This window comes from Macaca fascicularis, chromosome 20 (genome assembly GCF_037993035.2).
Source record: "Macaca fascicularis isolate 582-1 chromosome 20, T2T-MFA8v1.1".
Classification (NCBI taxonomy): Eukaryota; Metazoa; Chordata; class Mammalia; order Primates; family Cercopithecidae; genus Macaca; species Macaca fascicularis.
In genome coordinates, this window is record NC_088394.1 from 18,561,579 (window position 1) to 18,584,164 (window position 22,586).

General features: G+C 44.7%; 1 protein-coding gene across 3 annotated transcripts in view; it reads left to right on the forward strand.

Annotated features, from left to right (window-relative positions):
- Positions 1 to 22,586, forward strand: part of TMC7 (transmembrane channel like 7) — a 70,725-nt gene that overhangs the window by 21,599 nt on the left and 26,540 nt on the right. For 2 of the 3 annotated variants that reach the window (XM_015442115.4, XM_045382899.3), the window contains exons 3-6: positions 3,392 to 3,540; positions 9,210 to 9,377; positions 10,591 to 10,673; positions 17,597 to 17,742. In XM_015442115.4, coding sequence (XP_015297601.3) covers positions 3,392 to 3,540; positions 9,210 to 9,377; positions 10,591 to 10,673; positions 17,597 to 17,742 — 546 coding nt within the window. Of the gene's footprint in view, positions 1 to 915; positions 1,039 to 3,391; positions 3,541 to 9,209; positions 9,378 to 10,590; positions 10,674 to 17,596; positions 17,743 to 22,586 lie in introns of all 3 variants that reach the window. The other variant, XM_074027815.1, reaches the window with a different exon arrangement.

The following is a 22,586-nucleotide window of genomic DNA, read 5'->3' on the forward strand; positions in this document are numbered from 1 at the left end:
ACTACTGCTCTGTACCCAAACTCTGCCACACCTAAGAGAGAGACATATTTTCTTCCATCAAGGGACTTCCAGGTTCACTGGAAAAATGAAACTAACAGACTCATGAGAGCAGGGCCCATGTCTATCTGGTTTACCAGTGAATCCCTAGAAAGTGGCAAAGAAGTCTGGGTGCAGTGGCTCATGCCTGTAATCCCAGCATTTTGAGAGGCCAAGGCGGGTGGATCACCTGAGGACAGGAGTTTGAGACCAGCCTGGCCAGCATGGTGAAACCTCATCTCTACTAAAAATACAAAAATTAGCCAGGCGTGGTGGCAGGTGCCTGTTATCCCAGCTACTCGTGAGGCTGGGGCAGGAGAATCGCTTGAATCCAGGAGGTGGAGGTTGCTGTGAGCCAAGATTGTGCCACTGCATTCCAACCTGGGCGACGGAGTGACACTCCGTCTCAAAAATAATAATAATAATAATATAATAAAGTGGCAAAGAAAAGGACACGGGAAAGATCATTCTTTTTTTTTGAGACAGAGTCTTGCTCTGTCGCCCAGGCTGGAGTGCAATGGCACGATCTCTACTCACCGCATCCTCCCCCCTCCCAGGTTCAAGCAATTCTCCTGCCTCAGCCTCCTGAGTAGCTGGGATTACGGGCACCCACCAGCATTCCTGGCTAATTTTTGTATTTTTAATAGAGACAGGATTTCACCATGTTAGTCAGACTGGTCTCGAACTCCTCAAACTCCTGATCCACCCGCCTTGGCCTCCCAAAGTACTGGGATTACAGCTTTAGCCACTGCACCCGGCCAGGGAGGATAATTCTAATTGCTAACAGTTGTTATTCTAAGCTCTTTATTTCCTTTAATCCCCACTCCACCCTCTGAGGCAAGGTTTTCAAATTATTATTATTATTTTATTTATTTTTAGACGGAGTTTCGCTCTTGTTGCCCGTGCTGGAGTGCAATGGTGCGATCTCGGCTCACCGCAACCTCTGCCTCCCGGGTTCAAGTGATTCTCCTGCCTCAGCCTCCCAAGTAGCTGGGATTACAGGTATGTGCCACCACGCCTGGCTAATTTTGTATTTTTAGCAGAGACAGGGTTTCTCCATGTTGGTCAGGCTGGTCTCAAACTACCGACCTCAGGTGATCCGCCCGCCTCGACCTTCCAAAGAACTGGGATTACCGGCATGAGCCACCACGCCCGGGCTATTTTATTTATTTATTTTTGAGACGAGTCTCACTCTGTCGCCCAGGCTGGAATGCAGTGGCGCCATCTTGCCTCACTGCAACCTCCGCCTCCTGGGTTCCAGCGATTGTCCCACCTCAGCCTCCTGAGTAGCTGGGATTACAGGCGCCTGCCACCATGCCTGGCTAATTTTTTGTATTTTTAGTAGAGACAGGGTTTTACTATGTTGGCTAGGCTGGTCTGGAATTCCTAGCCTCAGGTGATCCATCTGCCTCGGCCTCCCAAAGTGCTGGGATTACAAGCACGAGCCATCGCGCCCAGCCAAGGGAGGGTTTTTTAACCTTAGCATTCTTGCTTTTTTTTTTTTTTTTTTGAGACAGAGTCTTGATCTGTCGCCCTGGTTGCAGAGCAGTGGTGCCATCTCGGCTCACTGCAAGCTCTGCCTCCCAGGTTCACGCCATTCTCCTGCCTCAGCCTCCCAAGTAGCTGGGACTACAGGTGCCTGCCACCACACCTGGCTAATTTTTGTATTTTTTTTTTTTTTTTTTAGTAGAGACAGTGTTTCACCGTGTTAGCCAGGGTGGTCTCGATCTTATGACCTCGTGATCTGCCCACCTCGGCCTCCCAAAGTGCTGGGATTACAGGCGTGAGCCACCACGCCCAGCCACACTCTTGCTTATTGACATTTAGGGCCAGATCGTTCTCTGTTGTGGAGGGCTGTCTGTGGATTGGAGGATGTTTAGTAGCATCCCTGGCCTCTACCCACTAGATACCAGAAGCATGTCCCCCTCCCCCAAGTTGTGACAGTCAAAGATGTCCCCAGACCATTGCTTGATGTTCTTTGGGAGGTGTGCAAAATTGCCCTCACTTGAGAACCACTGACCTAAGGGTGGGTACTTTACTAACTCCAACGTACAGATAAGGAAACTGACGCACAACACAGGGAGGCTTGTTTGGATGGGAGGTTCAAGTCCTTTTCTTTAATAGGAGCTCCCTGTCTGATGGAGGAGGACAGACTGGTGGGAGGGTGGAGGCATGTGCCATGTGCCATGGATGGTTGGCAAATTCCTCATGTTTCCTCTCTCACCTTCAGGCCCCAGCACTTTCTTTTTCCCCTGCTCTCCTTACTCCCTCCTCTAACACCAACTTGGACTTGGGGCATCTCCTCCAGGTTTCCAGAGCCCTGACCACATCCCCTTTTGTAGCACTTCTCCCAGGGAGCTGTCGTTGTTGAATGTCAACATGTTTGCTTTCCTTCTAGACTCAGGATCAGCTTTGTGGGCCGTGCAGTCTCTGTTGCAACTACTCAGCTCTGCTGTTGCAGATGGTTCATAAATGAATTGGCATGGCTGTGTTCTAGGAATATTTATGGACACTGAAATTTGAATTTCATGTGATTTTCATGTGTCACAAAATACTATTTTTCTTTTGTCTTTTATTTTTATTATTTTTATTTAAAATAATTTTGTTTTGATACAGAGTCTTGCTCTGTCACCCAGGCTGGAGTGCAATGGCATGATCTTGGCTCACTGAAACCTCCACCTTCTGGGTTCAAGCGATTCTCCTGCCTCAGCCTCCCTAGTAGCTGGGATTACAGGTGCCCGCCACCACGCTTGGCTAATTTTGGTATTTTCAGTAGAGACGGGGTTTTGCCATGTTGGCCAGGCTGGTCTTGAACTCCTGGCTTCATGTGATCTGAGAACCGCAGGGCGCATGGTTACTCTGTTTGACATTTTGACGGACTGCCAAACTTTTTTCCATAGCGGCGGCAGCATTTTATATTCCTTGCAGCAATGTATGAGAGCTCACATATTTCTCTGTCCTTTCAGCTGGGGTTTTATGAGATGCTGAGTCTTTTTCTTTTCTTTTTTTTTCGAGACGAAGTTTCGTTCTTGTTGCCCAGGCTGAAGTGCAATGGCACAATCTTGGCTCACTGCAAACTCCGCCTCCCAGGTTCAAGTGATTCTCCTGCCTCAGCTTCCTGGAGTAGCCAGGATTACAGGCACTTGCCACCATGCCTGGCTAATTTTGTATTTTTAGTAGAGATGGCGTTTCACCATGTTGGCCAGGCTGGCCTCGAACTCCTGACCTCAGGTGATCCACCTGCCTCGGCCTCCCAAAGTGCTGGGATTACAGGCGTGGAGCACCGCGCTGGGCTGGGATGCTGAGTCTTGATGCTGCTGCTGTTGTGATTGTGATGCTTATGTTTTCCATGCAGGGACATTCAGGAGACACAAATGAAGTATCTCTCCGAGTGGGACCAGTGGAAGCGGTACAGCAGCAAGTCTTGGAAGAGGTTCCTGGAGAAGGCTCGAGAGATGACGACCCACCTGGAGCTGTGGCGGGAGGACATTCGCAGCATAGAAGGTATCCCGCCCCGGCCTCTGTGCAGGCTCCTCCGCAGAAGTCTCTGGGTCTGGGGAGCAAGTACAGCTTCGTTTCCACTAGCGTCTAGCTGAAATTGAGCATTTCCTTCTATGATGAATGTGAACAACAAACCACCGCAAGGTTTAGCAGAACCTGTGTCTTTGTCAGGAAAAAATCGTGGATATTTTCCTGTCCCTTCCAGTTGTATTTATCTTGGAATACCGCTAATGCCCATGACTGCTTGGAAATTTCAGTCATTAGTAGACTTGCCGCTAGATCTTGTTATTTAATGTGCTAGTGAAGACCAGGCACAGTGGCTCACTCCTGTAATCCCAACCCTTTGGGAGGCCAAGATGGGTGGATCACGAGGTCAGGAGTTCAAGACCAGCCTGGCCAACATGGTGAAATCCCATCTCTACTAAAACTACAAAAAATCAGATGGGCATGGTAGTGCATGCCTGTAACCCCAGCTATTTGGGAGGCTGAGGCATGAGAATCACTTGAACCCAGGAGGTGGATGTTGCAGTGAGCCAAGACCACACTATTGCACTCCAGCCTGGGTGACAGAGCGAGACTCTGTCTCAAAAGAAGTGCCAGTAAAGGTGCTCACTGATGCTCACGTAGGTCATTCTATCACACATATTTTTTTAATAAGATGATAACTGTATATCTGTTTTTATCTTATGCATTTAAATTAAATGCATAAAATAGTATTATTTAAAAATAATATTAAATTGGCCAGGCGCAGTGGCTCACGCCTGTAATCCCAACACTGTGGGATGCTGAGGCGGATGGATCACGAGGCCAGGAGATCGAGACCATCCTGGCCAACACAGTGAAACCCCGTGTCTACTAAAAATACAAAAAATTAGCTGGGCATGGTGGTGGGCACCTGTAGTCCCAGCTACTCAGGAGGCTGAGGCCGGAGAATGTCGTGAACCCGGAAGGTGGAGCTTGCAGTGATCCAAGATGGCGCCACTGCACTCCAGCCTGGGCGACAGGGCGAGACTCCGTCTCAAAATAAAATAAAATAAAATAAAATAAATTATTTAATAATTTAATTTAAATTAAATGCATAAATACTATTATTTTAAAATAATATTAAATTATAATATATTAATATTAGTAGACTATTATTTTATGCATTAAAATATTATGCATAAATATATTATTTTTAAAATGTTATACTTCTAAATTCAATGCATAAAATAAAAACAGACATACAGTTATCGTATTATTAAAAACATTATCCCAGCCAGGCCGTGGTTCATGCCTGTAATCCTAGCATTTTGGGAGACTGAGGCAGGAAGATCATCTGAGCCCAGGAGTTTGAGACCAGCCTGGGTAACAAAGTAAGACCTTGCCTCTAGAACAAAAAGTTTGTTAGTTAGTTTTTTTTTTTTTTTTGAGACAGAGCCTCACTCTGTCGCCCAGGCTGGAGTGCAGTGGCGTGATCTCGGCTCACTGCAGGTTCTGCCCCCCGGGTTTACGCCATTCTCCTGCCTCAGCCTCCCAAGTAGCTGGGACTACAGGCGCCCGCCACCATGCCTGGCTAATTTTTTGTATTTTTAGTAGAGATGGAGTTTCACCGTGTTAGCCAGGATGGTCTTGACCTTGTGATCCGCCCACCTCAGCCTCCCAAAGTGCTGGAATTAAAGGCATAAGCCACCGCGCCCGGCCCAAAAAAAAGTTTTAAAAATTAGCTGGATGTGGTGCTATACACCCATAGTCCCAGCTTCTGGGGTAGCTTAGGCAGGAGGATCGCCTGAGCCCAGGAGTTTGAGGCTGCAGTAAACTATGATTGTGCTATTGTACTCCAGCCTGGGCAACAGAGCCAGACCCTGTCTCAAAACAAAAACATAAATAAACAAACAGAAAGCTTTATTATCCTGAGACGAGGTTCATCACTCTTACCAAACTGCAAAGAGTTCCCATGGCCCTGAAAATACTGTGAACCCTTCCTTTCCTATGATGGTGAGAATTTGGGATTAAAGTGTTGTCGCTAGTTGGCTTGGGCTGCCATAACAAGATACTGCAGACTGGATGGCTTAAAAAACAAATTTTTTTTCTCATAGTTTTGGAGACTTGAACAGGCCTTGTTGCTGTGTTCATGTAGCCTTTGCTTTGAGTGTGCTCTGAGAAAGAGTGGAAACTCTCTGGTGTCTCTTTTTATAATGACACTAATCCCATCATGGGGGCCCAGTCTCAAGACCTCATTGAAACCTAATCACCTCCCAAAGGACCATCTCCAAATACATTACACTGGGGGTTAGGGCTTCACCGTATGAATTTGGGGGTGGGGACACAATTTGGTCCATAGCAAGTATGCAAAAATTGGAAGTTGTGCCAAAATACAAAATTAGCCGGGCATAGTGGCTCATGCCTGCTGTAATCCTAGCACTTTGGGAGGCTGAGGCAGGAGGATCACTTGGGCTCAGGAGTTTGTGACCAGTCTGGGTAACATAGTAAGATCCTGTCTCTATTTAATCTAAAAATAGAAATGAAAATTAAAAAAAAAAAATACAAAATTAGAAACATTAAACTTTTTTTGGATTATCTATTTTATTTTATTTTATTTTTGAGATGAAGTTTCGCTCTTGTTGCCCAGGCTGGAGTGCAATGGTGCGGTCTTGGCTCAATGCAACCTCCGCCTCCCAGGTTCAAGTGACTCTCCTGCCTCAGCCTCCCAAGTAGCTGAGACTACAGGCAGGTGCCACCAGGCCGGCTACTTTTTGTATTTTTAGTAGAGACAGGGTTTCACCATGTTGGACAGGCTGGTCTTGAATTCCTGACCTCAGATGATCTGCCTGCCTTGGCCTCCCAAAGTGCTGGGATTACAGGCGTGAGCCACCATGCCTGGCCAGGATTATCTATTTTACAGCAAAACATTTTTCAAACATCTCCCCAAAACTGCTAAAATGGAAACTTCGTGAGGTTTGTAAGGAATGTAGTAGGATAAATAAAGGAAATGATTTTCTCCATTATTACTATTTTAAGACCTATAAAATACAATTGGTAATCTATCCAATGAACAACCTTTTAATTGTTGTTTTATTTGGAGAATATAATATATTTCTAAAAGGCTTCATGGCTCACTTAAAACTTCAACCATGCACTCATACTTTTTCTCTTGAGATTTAAGTGTAATATTATGTTTGGAGCAAAATAATAAAAGCTAATTTTTATTGAGCATTTACTGTGAACCAGGCATTGTGTTAAGCACTTTACTCGTTACCTCAGTTAATCTTCAAGGGAAACTTTCATTTAGGTGCTTGTCATTTGCATGGCTCAGAGAGTTTGAGATCTTGTCCAAGTTCACTCAGACAGGGTGAGGCAGAACCGGGGTTTGAACCCAGGCATTCAAGATGTAGAGTCCAAGGTTTTAGCCACTATGTCTAGCTTCCTCTCTTGCGAAGTGGTAGGCTTTCTGGACATTTTCATTCAGAAAGTGGCTTGTGTGGTAGAGGGTAGGTTCTCCCTGGGAACTGGGATTTTGATGTTCTCTGCAATTACTCTACCCCTGTGATTTCTTGGCTGGGTAGGTGCTCATCTGACATGAAGTGCAGGTGTGATAATAAATTTCTTGCCTCTGGCAGATTGCTAAGTATTAGAGAGTGGCAAAAAACTGTGGGTATCTTATATCTTCGGTCTCCAGTAATGAGTTCTTTGCTCCTACCAAGAACAAGAAGCCATCCTTGCTCTTCAGAATGCTTTCTATCCTCAGCAATTTAATCATTATCTAGCGGAAGGTTGGTTTTCTATTTGCAAATCAATCGATGTAATCCACCACGAAACAGAATAAAAGAAAAAAATTATAGGATCATCCCAACAGATGCAGAAAAAGCACTGACAAACTTCAGTTCTCATTTTTAGCAAATAATAAATAGATAAGACCTTTCTTAATTTTATTTTAAAAACCTATAAAAATTATACAGCAAACAACATACTTAATGATGAAATATTAAAACCTTTTTCCCTGAGATTGAAAATGAGAAAAAGGTGCCGATTATCACAGATTCTATTCAAAATCATCCTGGAAGTTCTAGCCAATGTAGCAGGATGGGCGGGGGGAAGGATAATAATTGGAAAGTAAAAAATAAAATGCCTTTTTTTTTTTTTTGCACATGACAATTATATGCATGTAGATAATTAAGAAGACAACTATTGAAATTAATGTTATATAACAAGGTTTATGGTTAATTTTAAAGTGTCTCTATTTAAAATGAATTGTATTTCTATATACCAACAACAAACATTTAGAAAGTGAACTTTTTTAAATGATACAGTTTACAATAGTATCAAAAATGTCAGGGCCTGGCGTGGTGGCTCACGCCTATAATCCCAGCACATTGGAAGACTTAGGCAGGTGGATCACCTGAGATCAGGAGTTCGAGACCAGCTTGGCCAACATGGTGAAACCCCATCTGTACTAAAAACATAAAAATTAGCTGGGCGTGGTGGCTCACGCCTATAGTCCTAGCTACTCGGAAGGCTGAGGTGCAAGAATTCCTTGAACCCGGGAGGCAGAGGTTGCAGGGAGCTGAGATCATGCCACTGCACTCCACCCTGGGCAACAGAGTGAGACTCGGTGTCAAAAAAAAAAAAAAAAAAAAAGAAAAATCAGATATCTAGGAATATATCTAAAGAACTGTATGCAATAATTATGCACAGAAAACTATAAAGTATTGAGAAAAACTAAGGAAGACCTAAATATACCATGTTCATGGATCAGAAGACTTAATATTATAAATATGTCACTTCTCCTCAAATTGACCTATATATTTTGTGTAATCCCAATCAGAATCTTAGCAGACTGTGCATGAAAATTAAAACACTAATTCTAACATTTGTATATAAATGCAAAAGACCAAAGATGTCTAAGACAATCTTGAGGAGTAACAAAGCTGAAAGATACCATGTATCAGCGGGCCAGGCATGGTGGCTCACGCCTGTAATCCCAGCACTTTGGGAGGCTGAGGTGGGCGGATCACAAGGTCAGGAGATCGAGACCATCCTGGCTAACACGGTGAAACTCCATCTCCACTAAAAATACAAAAAATTAGCCAGGTGTGGTGGCAGGCGCCTGTAGTCCCAGCTACTCGGGAGGCTGAGGCAGGAGAATGGCATGAACCCGGGAGGCAGAGCTTGCAGTGAGCTGAGATTGCACCACTGCACTCCAGCCTGGGTGACAGAGTGAGACTGTCTCAAAAAAAAAAAAAAAAAAAAAAAAGATACCATGTATCAAGTCTTACAAATCTGCAATAATTAAGACAGTCTAGCATTGGTGTAAGGATAGACATGTAGACCCACGGAACAAGATAGAGTTCAGAAACAGATTCATACGTATGTGGTCAGGTGATTATTTCCAAAAAAAGCAGCCAATAAATGGTGCTGAGTCAACCAGAGATTCCTATAAGAAAAGATAAATACTGAGCCCTCCCTCATACCATTCTCAAGTGATTAATTCAAGATTGATTGTAGATCTACAGGTGAAAAGTTAAAATACTGGAAGATCAAGTCTTAAAGCTAACAATTTTTAAAAAATTAAAATGCTTCTTCCTCTTTCCAGCTACTGATTACTCCAGCTTCAGCTTTTGTGGCTAATTGAATCTATGATGTGTAGTGTGTCAATACCCCCGGTCAGTGATGTCCGGGTTTGTTTTTTCCAGGGAAATTTGGCACTGGGATTCAGTCCTATTTCTCCTTCTTGAGATTCCTGGTGTTACTGAATTTGGTGATATTTCTGATCATCTTTATGCTGGTTTTGCTCCCAATCTTACTCACGAAATACAAGATCACCAACAGCAGCTTTGTGCTCATTCCTTTCAAAGACACGGGTGAGTCTAAGGCCTGGTTTACTATGAAGTGTGTTTGTTTTCCCTGTGTACCTTGCTACAATGCTTGCTTTGCTAAGAACCTTATTCTAATTCTTGGGCGACTGTATTAATCAGGATGGTCTAGGTTATGCTGCAGAAACAAGTGATCCCATAACACTCATGCTGCTATGGAATAACAGCATGCAAGCATGACAGCATAACAGTATGAGACTGTGAGTGAGAAATAAACCTTTGTGGGTATTTGAGACTGTGAGTGAGAAATAACCACAAAAGTTCATTTCTCAGTCACAGTCCATGCCCACTGTGGGCTGGTGAGCTTCACTCTGGAGCCCAAGCTGTTGGAGCAGCCTCTATCTGGAGCATTGATAGTCACACATACAAGCAAAAAACAAGCTCTATATGTGGACTTACATACAAAATATATAAAAAAGTCGTATCGCCAGATGTTTGGGGAGAATAGTGAAGGAAACACTAGAAGTAGAAGGAGAAAGAAATATTACTGTATTGGACACATTGGGGTTTGGACTGAAAATGGCAAATCACAAATATACAAACATATCTGTGCAAATATGTAAATATATATGACATTTCTAAATGTAATATACATATACAGTCATGTACCCTATGACAATGTTTCAGTTAACAATGGATCACATATGCAATGGTGGTCCCCTAAGATTATAATACTGTATTTTTACTGTAGTTTTTCTTTGTTTAGACGTGTTTAGATACACAAATACCTAACATTGCGTCACAATTACCTACAGTATTCAGTGCAGTAACATGCTGTCCAGGTTTGTAACCTAGGAACAATAGGCCATACCATACAGCCTAGGTGTGTAGCAGGCCATCTCATCTAGGTTTACGTAAGTACACTCCGTGATGTTCGCATGACGAAATTGCCTAAGGACATATTTATCAGACTGTATCCTCCTTGTTAAGCCATGCATGACTGTACATGCTTATACACACAAATTGTGAAAAACAGGTAGGCTATGGCCAGGTGCGGTGACTCACGCCTGTAATCCTGGCACTTTGGGAGGCTGAGGTGGGCGGGTCACCTGAGGTCAGGAGTTCAAGACCAGCCTGGCCAACATGGCGAAATCCTATGTCTACTAAAAATACAAAAATGAGCCAGGCAAACAAAAAAACAGGCAGGTTATAGAGACTGTAAAACTGTTTCCACTGACATTCTGGTTTTTGTTTCTTACAGATATACAATGTACAGTCTATCCAGTAAGCAGTTCTGGACTCATTTACTTTTACAGTTATATCATAGACTTGCTTTCTGGCACTGTAAGTATTTAACATAATCCTTTGTTTAGCTCCTCAATCTACTAAAAATTGATTGATTTAAAGATCAGTTTCCCGAATTTCTGCAGTGAGAGCCAAACACAAGTGTTGGTTGACATATATACCAGTAAATGAAACAGGATTTGCAGTTACCTCATCTGAAAGAACGACGTTCACCATCAACTGCTAGAATGTCAGGAAATATGCTTTGTCACTTTCAGCCATTGGCCTTTTTCTAGTTCTTTCTTTTTATTTATTATTATTATTTTTTTGAGACAGAGTCTCGCTCTGTCGCCCAGGTTGGAGTGCAGTGGTGCAATCTCGGCTCACTGCAACCTCTGCCTCCCGGGTTCAAGTGATTCTCCTGCCTCAGCCTTGTGAGTAGCTGGATTACAGGTGTGTGCCACCACGCTCAGCTAATATTTGTGTTTTTAGTAGAGATGGGGTTTCACCATGTTGGCCAGGCTGGTCTGGAACTCCTGACCTCAGGTGGTCCACTCTCCTCAGCCTCCCAAAGTACTGGGATTACAGGCGTGAGCCACCATGCCCGGCCTCTAGTCCTTCAACCTTTCTGTTGATCTGCAACAAGATGCTGACTTCCCCTACAGAAGGAAGCTTCAGTGAAAATGAACCCAGATAGAATGTTTACAATTTCTCTGACACTGATAAACCCGAACATTTTGGAGCCCCAGACTGGGTGCATGAAAGATGTGGCTCTTGTTTTCCAGAAATTACACACAGGGACATGTGTGATGTACAAACTCACACTTTCAGATGATATGCACACATACCTGCATATCATGTACATGGGCATATGAAGATTCTCTGAAATCCCTTATAAGTCAATCCCAGGTTACCATCCCCCACCACCAGTCCCCAACTCTAAAATGGAATTAATCTCTTGGCTTTTATGGGAGTTCTAAAAGGTTTTTATTATCGCCTTCTAAAAAAATGATTTTGGCCAGGCACAGTGGCTCACACCTGTAACCCCAACACTTTGAGAGGCCGAGGCAGGAGGATTGCTTGAGGCCAGGAGTTTGAAACCAGCCTGGGCAACATATCTCTACACAAAATAAACATAATTAGCTGGGCGTGGTGGCATGCACCTGTAGTCCCAATTACTCTGGAGGCTGAGGTAGGGGAATCACTTGAGCCCAGAAGGTTGAGGTTGCAGCCTGCACCACTGCACTTAAGCCTGGGCAATAGAGCAAGACCCCATCTTAAAAAAAATATTTTGTGATTTTTCATTTTTAATTTCACTTTTTTCAGCAAATAAGATTGCAGCTATGAAAAGTAGCCATCTTTGCCCTTTAGACCAGGGTTTCTCAAACTTGGCACTATTGATATTCTTTTTTTTTTTTTTTTTTTGGAGATAGGATCATTCTCTGTTCCCCAGGTTAGAGTATAGTGGTGCAATCACAGCTCACTGTAATCTCAAACTCCTGGGCTAAAATGATCTTCCCAAGTAGCTAGGACTACAGGCATGCACTACACTTGGCTAATTTTTAATTTTCTTTCTAGAGATGTGGGGTCTCACTATGTTGCCCAGGCTGGTTTCAAGCTCCTGACCTCGATGAAGGCTCCTGCCTCGGCCTCTCAAAGTGTTGGGGTTACAGGTGTGAGCCTCCGGGCCTGGCCAAAATCATTTTTTTAGAAGGTGACAAAAAAAAAACCTTTTAGAGCTACCATAGGCCGGGCGCGGTGGCTCAAGCCTGTAATCCCAGCACTTTGGGAGGCCGAGGCGGGCGGATCACAAGGTCAGGAGATAGAGCTACCATAAAAGCAATGAGATTTTAAGTACTGGGGTAACAGGCATGAGCCACCGTGCCCAGTGGGTTAGATAACTCTGTGTTGTGTAGGCCTATCTGGTGCATGGTAGCCCGCTGAGCTGTATCCCTGGTCTCCACCCACTAGATGCCAGCAGCACTGCCCTCTTCCGACTCTGACAACCAAAAATGTTTCCAGAGATTGCCAAATGTTCCCTAGCAGACAAAATTACTCCCAGTTCAGAACCACTGCTCTAGGTGTTTGAGAAATACAAATAAGTACTTTTATTTTTTCAGAAATACTTTCTGAAAATTACTGATATGAAAATACCTTACCGGCTGAGCGCGATGGCTCATGCCGGTAACCCCAGCACTTCAGAGAGGCCAAGGCAGGCAGATCACCTGAGGTCAGGAGTTCAAGACCAGCCTGGCCAACATGGTGAAACCCCATCTCTACTAAAAATAGAAAAATTAGCTGGGCACGGTGGGGGGCGCCTGTAATCCCAGCTACTCAGGAGGCTGAGGCAGGAGAATTGCTTGAATCCGGGAGGTGGAAACTGCAGTGAGCTATCACACAACTGCACGATCCAGCCTGGGCAACAAGAGGGAGAGTTCGTCTCAAAACAAAACAAAAACAAAACAAACAAACAAAAATGCCATACCACCGAGCTTCCACTTTTCTGAATAAATTGGTAGAAAGCCTTGAATTTGTCCACTGTGTTTGATTTTGAAAAAGCACCCCTACCTTTTTTTTTTTTTTTTTTCTTTTTGAGACAAGGTATGGCTCTGTTGATCAGAGAATGCAGTGGCATGATTTTGGCTCATTGCAAACTCTGCTTCTAGGCTCAAGCCATCCTCCCACCTCAAGCCTCCTGAGTAGCTGGGACTACAGGTGCATACCACCATGCCCAGCTAATTTGTGCGTGCGTGTGTGTATTTTTGTAGAGACAGGGTTTTGCCATGTTGCCTAGGCTGGTCTCGAACTCCTGAGCTCAAGCAATCCACCTGTCTTGGCTTCCCAAAGTGCTGGGATTACAGGTGTGAGCCACTACACCCCGCCTGATTTTGAAAAAATCCTTTTACATCTCTGATTTCATGTTTTCCTAAAAACAACTCAGAGGAATTGTTGGATGGCTGTTCAAAAGTCTACTATGCAAAAAAAGTTTAAAAAAAAAAAAAAAAGTACATGGCTGGGCACGGTGGCTCACGCCCGTAATCCCAGTGCTTTTGGAGGCCGAGGTGGGCAGATCACCTGAGGACAGGAGCTTGAGACCAGCCTGGCCAACATGGGGAACCCCATCTCTACTAAAAATACAAAAAAATTAGCTGGGTGTGGTGGCTGGTGCCTGTAATCCCAGCTCCTCGGGAGGCTGAGGCAGGAGAATTGCTTGAACCCGGGAGGCGGAGGTTGCAGTGAGCCGAGATTGAGCCATTGCATTCCAGCCTGGACAATAAGAGCGAAACTCCGTCTCAAAAAAAAAAAAAAAAAGATTAGCCTGGCGTGGTGGTGTGCACCTGTAATCCCAGCTACTTGGGAGGCTGAGGCACAAGAATCTCTTGAACCTGGGAAACGTAGGTTGCAGTGATCCAAAATTGCACCACTACACTCCAAGCTGGGTGACAGAAAGACTCTGTCTCAAAAAAATAAAATAAAATAAAATAAAAAAGTCTACTATGCAGATGAGAAAACAGAAACTGTGCAAATGTCCACTATGCAAATTAGAAGATAAAAGCCATGCAAATGTTGACTTGTGCAAATGAGAAAAGAAATTCAGTGACCTACCCAAGGTCACACTGCCTTTGAAAGCAAAGTTAGGATCAAATCCCAGAGCTGCTGTTAACCCCATTTCTTTAGATTACATCCCACAAGAAAAGTTTCTGTTTGTGGAAAAAAAAGAAAAAAAGTTTCTTCGCATACTGTAACCTTCTTCCTGATAGGAAAAATTTTATAGGAGAGTTAGCTGCGCTTGATTATAGACGTTCAATAAAGTAAGCGTGATAATGACCTGTCTGAAAGAGAACTTTCTGCAATGATCTGGAGAATGTGGACCTGTGCTGTGTAACAATGGAACCACTAACTCTTTTTTGTTTTGTTTTTTTGAGACAGAGTCTCGCTCTGTCGCCCAGGCTGGAGTACATTGGCGCGATCTCGGCCCACTGACACCTCTGGCCGCTGGGTTCAAGTGATTCTCCTGCCTCAGCCTCCCAAGTAGCTGGGGTTACAGGCGCCCGCCACCACACCCAGCTACTTTTTCTATTTTTAGTAGAGATGGGATTTTACCATGTTGGCCAGGCTGGTCTCGAACCCGTGACCTCAAGTGATCTGCCCACCTTGGCCTCTGAAAGTGCTGGGATTACAGGTGTGAGCCACTGCGCCTGGCTTTTTGTTTTTTGTTTTAGACAGTCTCACTCTGTCACTCAGGCTGAAGTGCAGTGGTGCAATCTTGGCTCACTGCAACCTCCGCCTCCGCCTCCGCAATTCTCATGCCTCAGCCTCCCCAGTAGCTGGGAATACACGGGTGTGCAATGACGCCTGGTTAAATTTTGTTTTTAGTAGAGACGGGGTTTCATCATGTTGGCCAGGCAGGTCTCGAACCCGTGACCTCAAGTGATCTGCCTGCCTCAGCCTCCGAAAGTGCTGAGATTACAGGTATGAGCCACTGTGCCGGGCCCAGGACCACTAACTCTTGAGCACTTGAAATATGTCTAGTGTGGCTGGGAAACTGAATTTTAATGTAATGTGATTGTTCATAATCTGAATGTAAATAGGCACAAGTGAAAGAGGGCCAGAGAGCTCAAACAGGGGCTCATTTTTCTTGAAAACAATTGAACCAAGCTCATGATCAAATCAGAAAACATTTTCCAGGCCCAGCAGACCTTTGCCCTGTAATCGTTACATTGTCTTGAGGGAGAGGTTGGTGATAACCCTGATATCAGCCCTTGGCAGCACACACAGGTTTCTTCTGGTTGGACACGTTTTTATGGCCTTTGGGAGAGTTGAAAGGAGAATGGAGTCTTCTGCTTCTACTTTTTCTTTTCCAGTTAACAAATGACTTCGTTACCCAAATAATATAAGAATGCACGGTTGTCTTGTATAATTTTAAAATACAGATATGCACAATTGTATAACGTAAATATGCTCAGCTTCAATAAATTTAAGAACACAAGCACACACACACACACACACACACACACACACACACACACACAGAATGCACGGTTGTCACGAAAAATACAGAATTTATAGAGTAAAAAAGTGAAAATATCCCTCCCCGGAGGTCACCGAACATTTAACCCCATGGTTTACAGCCTACTTGACTGTTGACCTTTCTCTGTGCACTTACGTGGTCTTGCTTGATATTTCATCATATGGATTTTTAGTGATCTAGCCCGATCCCTGTATGGACATTCAGTTTTCCTCTCATTTCCTTCCTTTGTAAACAATGCCGTAGGCAACCACTATGTACTACCTACCTACAATGTGTCTGCTATATCTGTTCTCTCCTTCACTCTCCTGGAGTTTTCCTGCCATCCAAGGAGGTATTTGAGGCGTTCAGTCATTCCTACCATAAGAAGTCAGTCAGCAGGGTGCAGTGGCTCAAAACCTGTAATCCCAGGACTTTGGGAGGCTGAGGCTGGAGGACCGTTTGAGCCCAGGAGTTGGAGACCAGCCTGGGCAACATGGCGAGACCATATCTCTACTTTTTTATTTTAAAAAAAGAAGGAGAAGAAGTCAGAGAGTTTTCTGAGCCACCAGGCCTTACTGTTCTTCTTCTTCAAAGCTGTTTTGGCTCTTCTGGGTACGTTGCAATTCCATATGAATTTTAGGATCAGCTTGTCAGTTTCTGTAAGGAAGCCAGCTAGGCTGCTAAGAAGGATAATGTTGAATCGGTAAATCAATGTGAGGAATTTGGCCATAGATCTTCTGATCCATAAACATGGGATGTTTTCTGTTTCTTTATGGCTTCTTTAATTATTATTATTTTGTTTTTGAGACAGAGTCTCGCCCTCTTGCCCAGGCTGAAATGCAGTGGCGTGATCTCGGCTCACCACAACCTCCACCTCCCAGGTTCAAGTGATTCTCCTGCCTCAGCCTCCCAAGTAGCTGGGACTACAGGCACGTGCCACCATGCCCGGCTAATTTTTGTATTTTTAGTGGGGGACGGGGTTTCACTATGTTGGCCAGGCTGGTCTCGAACTCCTGACCTTGTGATCCACCTGCCTTCGCCTACCAAGGTTCTGGGATTACAGGCATGAGCCACCGTGCCTGGCCAAGATTTGCACTTCTTTAGTTAAATTTAGTCCTAATGTTTTATTCTTTTTGATGCTATGGCACATGGAATTTTATTGTTAATTTCAGTTTTGGCTTGTTATATGTGCTTTTTTTCTTTCAGAGACAAGCTCTTGCTCTGTTATCCAGTGCAGTAGCACAATCACGGCTTACTCCAGCCTCCCAAGCAGTTGGGACCATAGCCATGCACCTCTATGCCTAGCTAATTTTAAAAAACAATTTTTGTAGAGATAGCGGTCTCTCTATGTTGTCCAGGCTTGTCTCAAACTCCTGGGCTCAAGTAATCCTCCTGCCTCAGCCTTCCAAGGTTCTGGGATTACAGGTGTGAGCTACCATGCCTGGCCATCTGTGCATTTTTTTTTTTTTTTTTTTTTTGAGATGGATCTCACTCTGTCACCCAGGCTGGAGTGCAGTGGTGTGATCTCAGCTCCCTGCAACCTCTGCCTCCTAAGTTCAAGTGATTCTCCTGCCTCAGCCTCCCGAGTAGCTAGGATTACAGGTGCGCAACACCAAGCCCGGCTAATTTTTTTTGCATTTTTAGTAGAGACGGGGGTTTCGCCATGTTGGCCAGGCTGGTCTCGAACTCCTGACCTCAGGTGATCTGCCCGTCTTGGCCTCCCAAAGGGCTGGGATTACAGGTGTGAGCCACCTTGCCTGGCCCACCTGTGCATTTTTAATGCCAGGATTTTATCAGTGCTTTATTTCCCAAACACTGAGTACTCCCTGTGCCTCCGGGGCTGTTCCAGTCTCTGGGGATACGGAGAGGAAAGGGGACACTGGAACTTGTGTTCCTTGAGGCAGGGACTACTCTTCTGATTGCCCCACAGTGAGCTGACCAGTCTAACCTCGTGCTCTTGGCTTCGTTTCAGGGTTTCCTGGAGGAGACTAGCCTCTTTTACGGACATTACACCATTGATGGGGTGAAATTTCAGAACTTCACCTATGATCTGCCCCTGGCGTATTTGATAAGCACAATCGCCTACCTGGCCCTGAGCCTTCTTTGGATAGTGAAAAGGTAAAGTCTGTCCTTGCATTCTCTCTGAATTACCCTTGATGACTGGAGGCTGTTGGAGATACGGGAGCCCTGGGGGCCACTGCCTAAAGGATGAGCGGAGTCCAGTAATGGGTTTTGTGGGGAAGGGTTTGTGAGTACATTGGCAGCTGAAGAGACCTGGGAGAAATAGAAGTCAGGATTTGGGATGGAGTAGCAGACTGAGATTCTTTTTTTTTTTCCCAGAGTCTTTCTCTGTCACCCAGACTGGAGTGCAGTGGTGCAATCTTGGCTCACTGCAACCTCCACCTCCTGGTTTCAATTCTCATGCCTCAACCTCCTGGGTAGCTAGTACTATAGGAACGTGCCACCATGCCTAGCTAATTTTTGTATTTTTGGTAGCGTTTCACTATGTTGGCCAGTCTGGTCTCGAACTCCTGACCTCAGGTGATCCGCCTACCCTGGCCTCCCAAAATTCTGGGATTACAGGTGTAAGCCACGGTGCCTGGCGTGGGGTTCTCCACTCAATCACTACTGAACACATCTGGCAATCCCACCCCACTGCACACACACCCTTTCCTTTGCTTTGGTGTGTATGTTAACAAGGTGTCTACTGGGTTGTAAGTAGCAGAAACCTAACTCTGATGGTTATTGAGTGGCTCACAGATCCAAGGAAGGGAGGAAACTCAAATTACAGGAAGGACAAAGATGGAGCCATGGCTTAGGAACAACATCAAAAGCAAGAATCCCTCGTCTTCAATTCTTTGGTGTAGTGGTGGCTTTCTTAAGTGGTGGGAAATAGGGCATCTTATAGTTTGCATCAGCCTTGACCTCCTGGGTCACAGGTGCAGAAATCCTTAGAAGAAACTTGTTGTTTCTGCTTCATTCAGGTTTCCAGCCCTGACCCTTCCACCGTGGCCATGGGGAGCAGCATGTCTACTATGAGCCCCTGGAGGTTCAAGTGCTCAGCACTGCACTCCTTCAGCTGTGGCCAGGGGCTAGGGTACTATGACAATATGGCTTTTCCTGTGGGAGACAAGTGCTTTAGGGAGAGAGAGCAATTCCCAAGAGAAGAGAAGAGTATTAATTCCCTTAACAAACAACCGGTACAAAAGGTACAAGGACCCAAACACAATAGAAATTTTATTTCTTTTTTATTAGCTGGGCATGGTGGCACACACCTGTAGTCCCAGCTACTTGGGAGGTGGAGACACGAGAATCACTTGAACCTGGGAGGTGAGGCTGCAGTGAGCCAAGATCTTGCCACTGCACTCCAGCCTGGGCGACAGAGCAAGACTCTCAAAAACAAACAAACAAATGAAACAAAAACAAAACCTGTATTTCTCTTTTACATGACAGTTCTGGGTAGGGGCACAGGTTAGTGTGGTAGAATTCTTCTTATAGTATTCTAGGACTAAAGTTGACCAAAGTTCAGCCATCTTCAGCATGTGGTTTCGAAGGTCCCACGGAGGAATGGGAAAGGAAAAGGCATGGAGGAGAACCATGCAGAGGGTATTTATAGGCCAGACCTGGAAGTGGTGTCCATCACTCACATCCCATTGGCTACAGCTTAGCAAGGGAGGCCGGGAAACATTGTTCCTGGCTGGGCAGCCATTACCCAGCAGTGATACTGTACTATAGAAGGTGAACCACAAATTTTTGATGGACAACTTGCCATCTCTGCCCCAGGGGAGTTTCTTCGCAGACAGTATCATGGATGGACCTCTTTATTGCCCACTTGATTGTCCCTGTGAGAGCATACACAGTGTTGTAAGCCGTGGAGCTGCGAAGCCCCTTATCACAGGTGCAGAACAGACCAGGGTGCTGCGGATGGATTTGGCCCTCCATAAGGACCAGGATTCACCACTGCAAGGAAAACCCCATTGCCCAACCTGGCACTTGTATACTGAGTCAGAATCTATGAGATGAACGTGAACTAGTGAGCGTCCATCCCCCACCCAAATGTACTATGTACAAATGAGCAGAAGCCTGAGGCTGCTTTTGAGGGGCAAAGAGATGCTTGGTAAACATTGGTTGATTGGGGTTCCGTGATTGTTCCAGGGGAGATCCAAGTTTTATGGACCTACAGGCGAGACAATTTGGAAGCGCCATCTTTAAGACAAAGAGTATGAAAATATGTTTTGTAAATGATAAATAAAACAACAAATAAGACCATAGGAACACATTGCTAGAGTCTTCCAAAGCCTTGGAAGGGTCCCTGAAGAATGAATAAGGTTTTTTGTTTTTGTTTTTGTTTTTCAAGATGGAGTCTTGCTCTGTCACCTAGGCTGGAGTGCAGTGTCCTGATCCTGGCTCACTGCAACCTCTGCCTTCCGGGTTCAAGCAATTCTTCTGCCTCAGCCTCCCAAGTAGCTGAGATTACAGACGCTCTCCACCACGACTGACTAATTTTTGCATTTTTAGTAAAGATGGGGTTTCACCATGTTGGCCAGGCTGGTCTCGAACTCCTGACCTCGTGATCCACCCACCTCGACCTCCCAAAGTGCTGGGATTACAGGCGTGAGCCACCGCGCCGGGCCGAATGAATAAGATTTGTTAGTTGTACAGCGAATCTAACTATGAATCTTGTTCAAGCTCAAGGCCTTGATTGCTTTCTGGGGAAGGCCATGGAGGGAGGGCTGGGTGTGATGTAATGGGAGAAAGGCCTGCTATGGCCCAGGAAGTGGATGTGCCACAGAGTGACAAAGAGTATGGACTTTGTAGGCCAGAGACCATGACTAGAATGTCAGTTCACCTCTTTGAGCCTCATTTTCTTCATCTGTGAAATGTGCATACCTGGAAGGGTTGTTGGGAGGATTAACATAAACTAGGCAGGCGAATGAACACCTTAGCACTGTGCCTAGCACCTTATAGACATTTATTGAATTAAAATTATTATTATCATCATCATCATCATCATCATCATCAAAGTAACACCAGTTCTGCCACCTAACTCTCTGGATATAGGGAAATAATTTTCCTTCCTCTGGATCTTAGTTTTCTCATCTGTAAAATGTAGGTCTGGGTCAGGCATGGTGGCTCACACCTGTAATCCTAGCACTTTGGGAGTACAAGGTGGGTGGATCGCTTGAGCCCAGGAGTTCAAGACCAACTCTGGGCAACATGGCAAAACCCTATTTCTACAAAAAATACAAATAATAGCTAGGTGTGGTAGTGCGTGCTTGTAGTTTGAGCTATGTGGGAGGCTGAGGTGGGAGGATCACCTGAACTTGGGGAGGTTCAGGCTGCTGAGAGCCATGATCAGACCACTGCACTCCACCCTGGGTGACAGAGTGAGACTCCCATCTCAAAAAATAAAAAATAAAATGTAGGTCTGGTCTAAATCAGAGGCTTGCAACTGGGATGGGTCACCGTAAGCTTTATAACATGGTGTATTTCTGGAGCCCGCATGAGACTTACTGAATTGAAAATCTCAGGTAAGAAACCATTTGGGAACTGGATTTGGGGAAAGTACTCCATGTGGTTCTGACATAAATTCTTTGCTGTAATCCTTTGGCAGAATGACTGATCATAACAATTCCTTCCATTTCTATTGTCTTTATGCCTCACTGGCAAATCCTAAAAATAACCTGTTTCATCTACAGAGGACTGTGTATGGCATCTGGTGTTTTATATCCAGTGCCAGGCGTATTTTTCCCATGAAAGCATTTGAATGAATAAAAATACACAACAATTGTATATGACCTAAACAGGTGCTCACTAAATAGTTAATATACTATTTAAGTCATTTATTCATTGCTTTATCCATCAGTTGCATGTTAACCAAAGTATATAGTCCATGCATTATGGATAGAAAGGTGGCAAGATAGCCAGGGGACCTGCTCTCAAAGAATTTAAAATTTAGTTAGAGTAAGGAGTTACAAGCAGTAAACAGATGAATAAGATAATTGCAGGTTAGTATCACTGCTGTGAATTAAATAAAAGGGACTGGGCTGGGCGTGGTGGCTCATGCCTGTAAGCCCAGCACTTTGGGAGGCCGAGGCAGGCGGATCACCTGAGGTCAGGAGATCGCGACCAGCCTGGCTAACCTGTTGAAACCCTGTCTCTACTAAAAATACAGACAATTAGCTGGGCGCGGTGACAGGCGCCTATAATCCCAACTACTCGGAATGCTCAGGCAGGAGAATCTCTTGAACCTGTGAGGCGGAGGTTGCAGTGAGCCGAGACTGCGCCACTGCACTCCAGCCCGGGTGACAGAGTAAGAACTCCATCTCAAAAATAAGTAAATAAATAAATACATAAAAAGGACTGGCTTGAAGTGGGGGTTACAGCCTTAGATGGGGAGATGAGGGATTACAAAGGGGTTATTTGAACCCAAACCTGAAGGATGGGAAGGAGACCAGCCATAGGGAGGGTGAGAGGAGCACCATCCCTGGAGATAGTAGTGGGAATTTCCCAGAGGCAGGAACAGGAATTTGTGTATTTATAGAAAAGAGAGAAAGCAAGTATAGTTACATGGGAGGAGAGGCGATGGCACAGCTGGATCACATAGGGATCTCTCAGCTGTATTAAGGAGTTTGGATTTTAAAAGAAAATGAATCGCCCTACCAAAAAGACATGTGCACTCGTATATTCATCACAGTGCTATTCGCGATAGCAAAGAAATGGAATCCACCAAGGTGCCCATCAGTGGAGGACTGGATAAAGAAAATGTGGTACATAAACACCATGGAATACTACACAGCCATAAAAAACAATGAAATAATGTCCTTTGCAGCAACATGGTTGCAGCTAGAGGCCATTATCCAAAGCAAATTAATGCAGGAACAGAAAACCAAATACCGCATTTTCTCACTTATTAGTAGAAGCTAAACATGGGGTACTTATGGACATAAAGATGGCAGCAA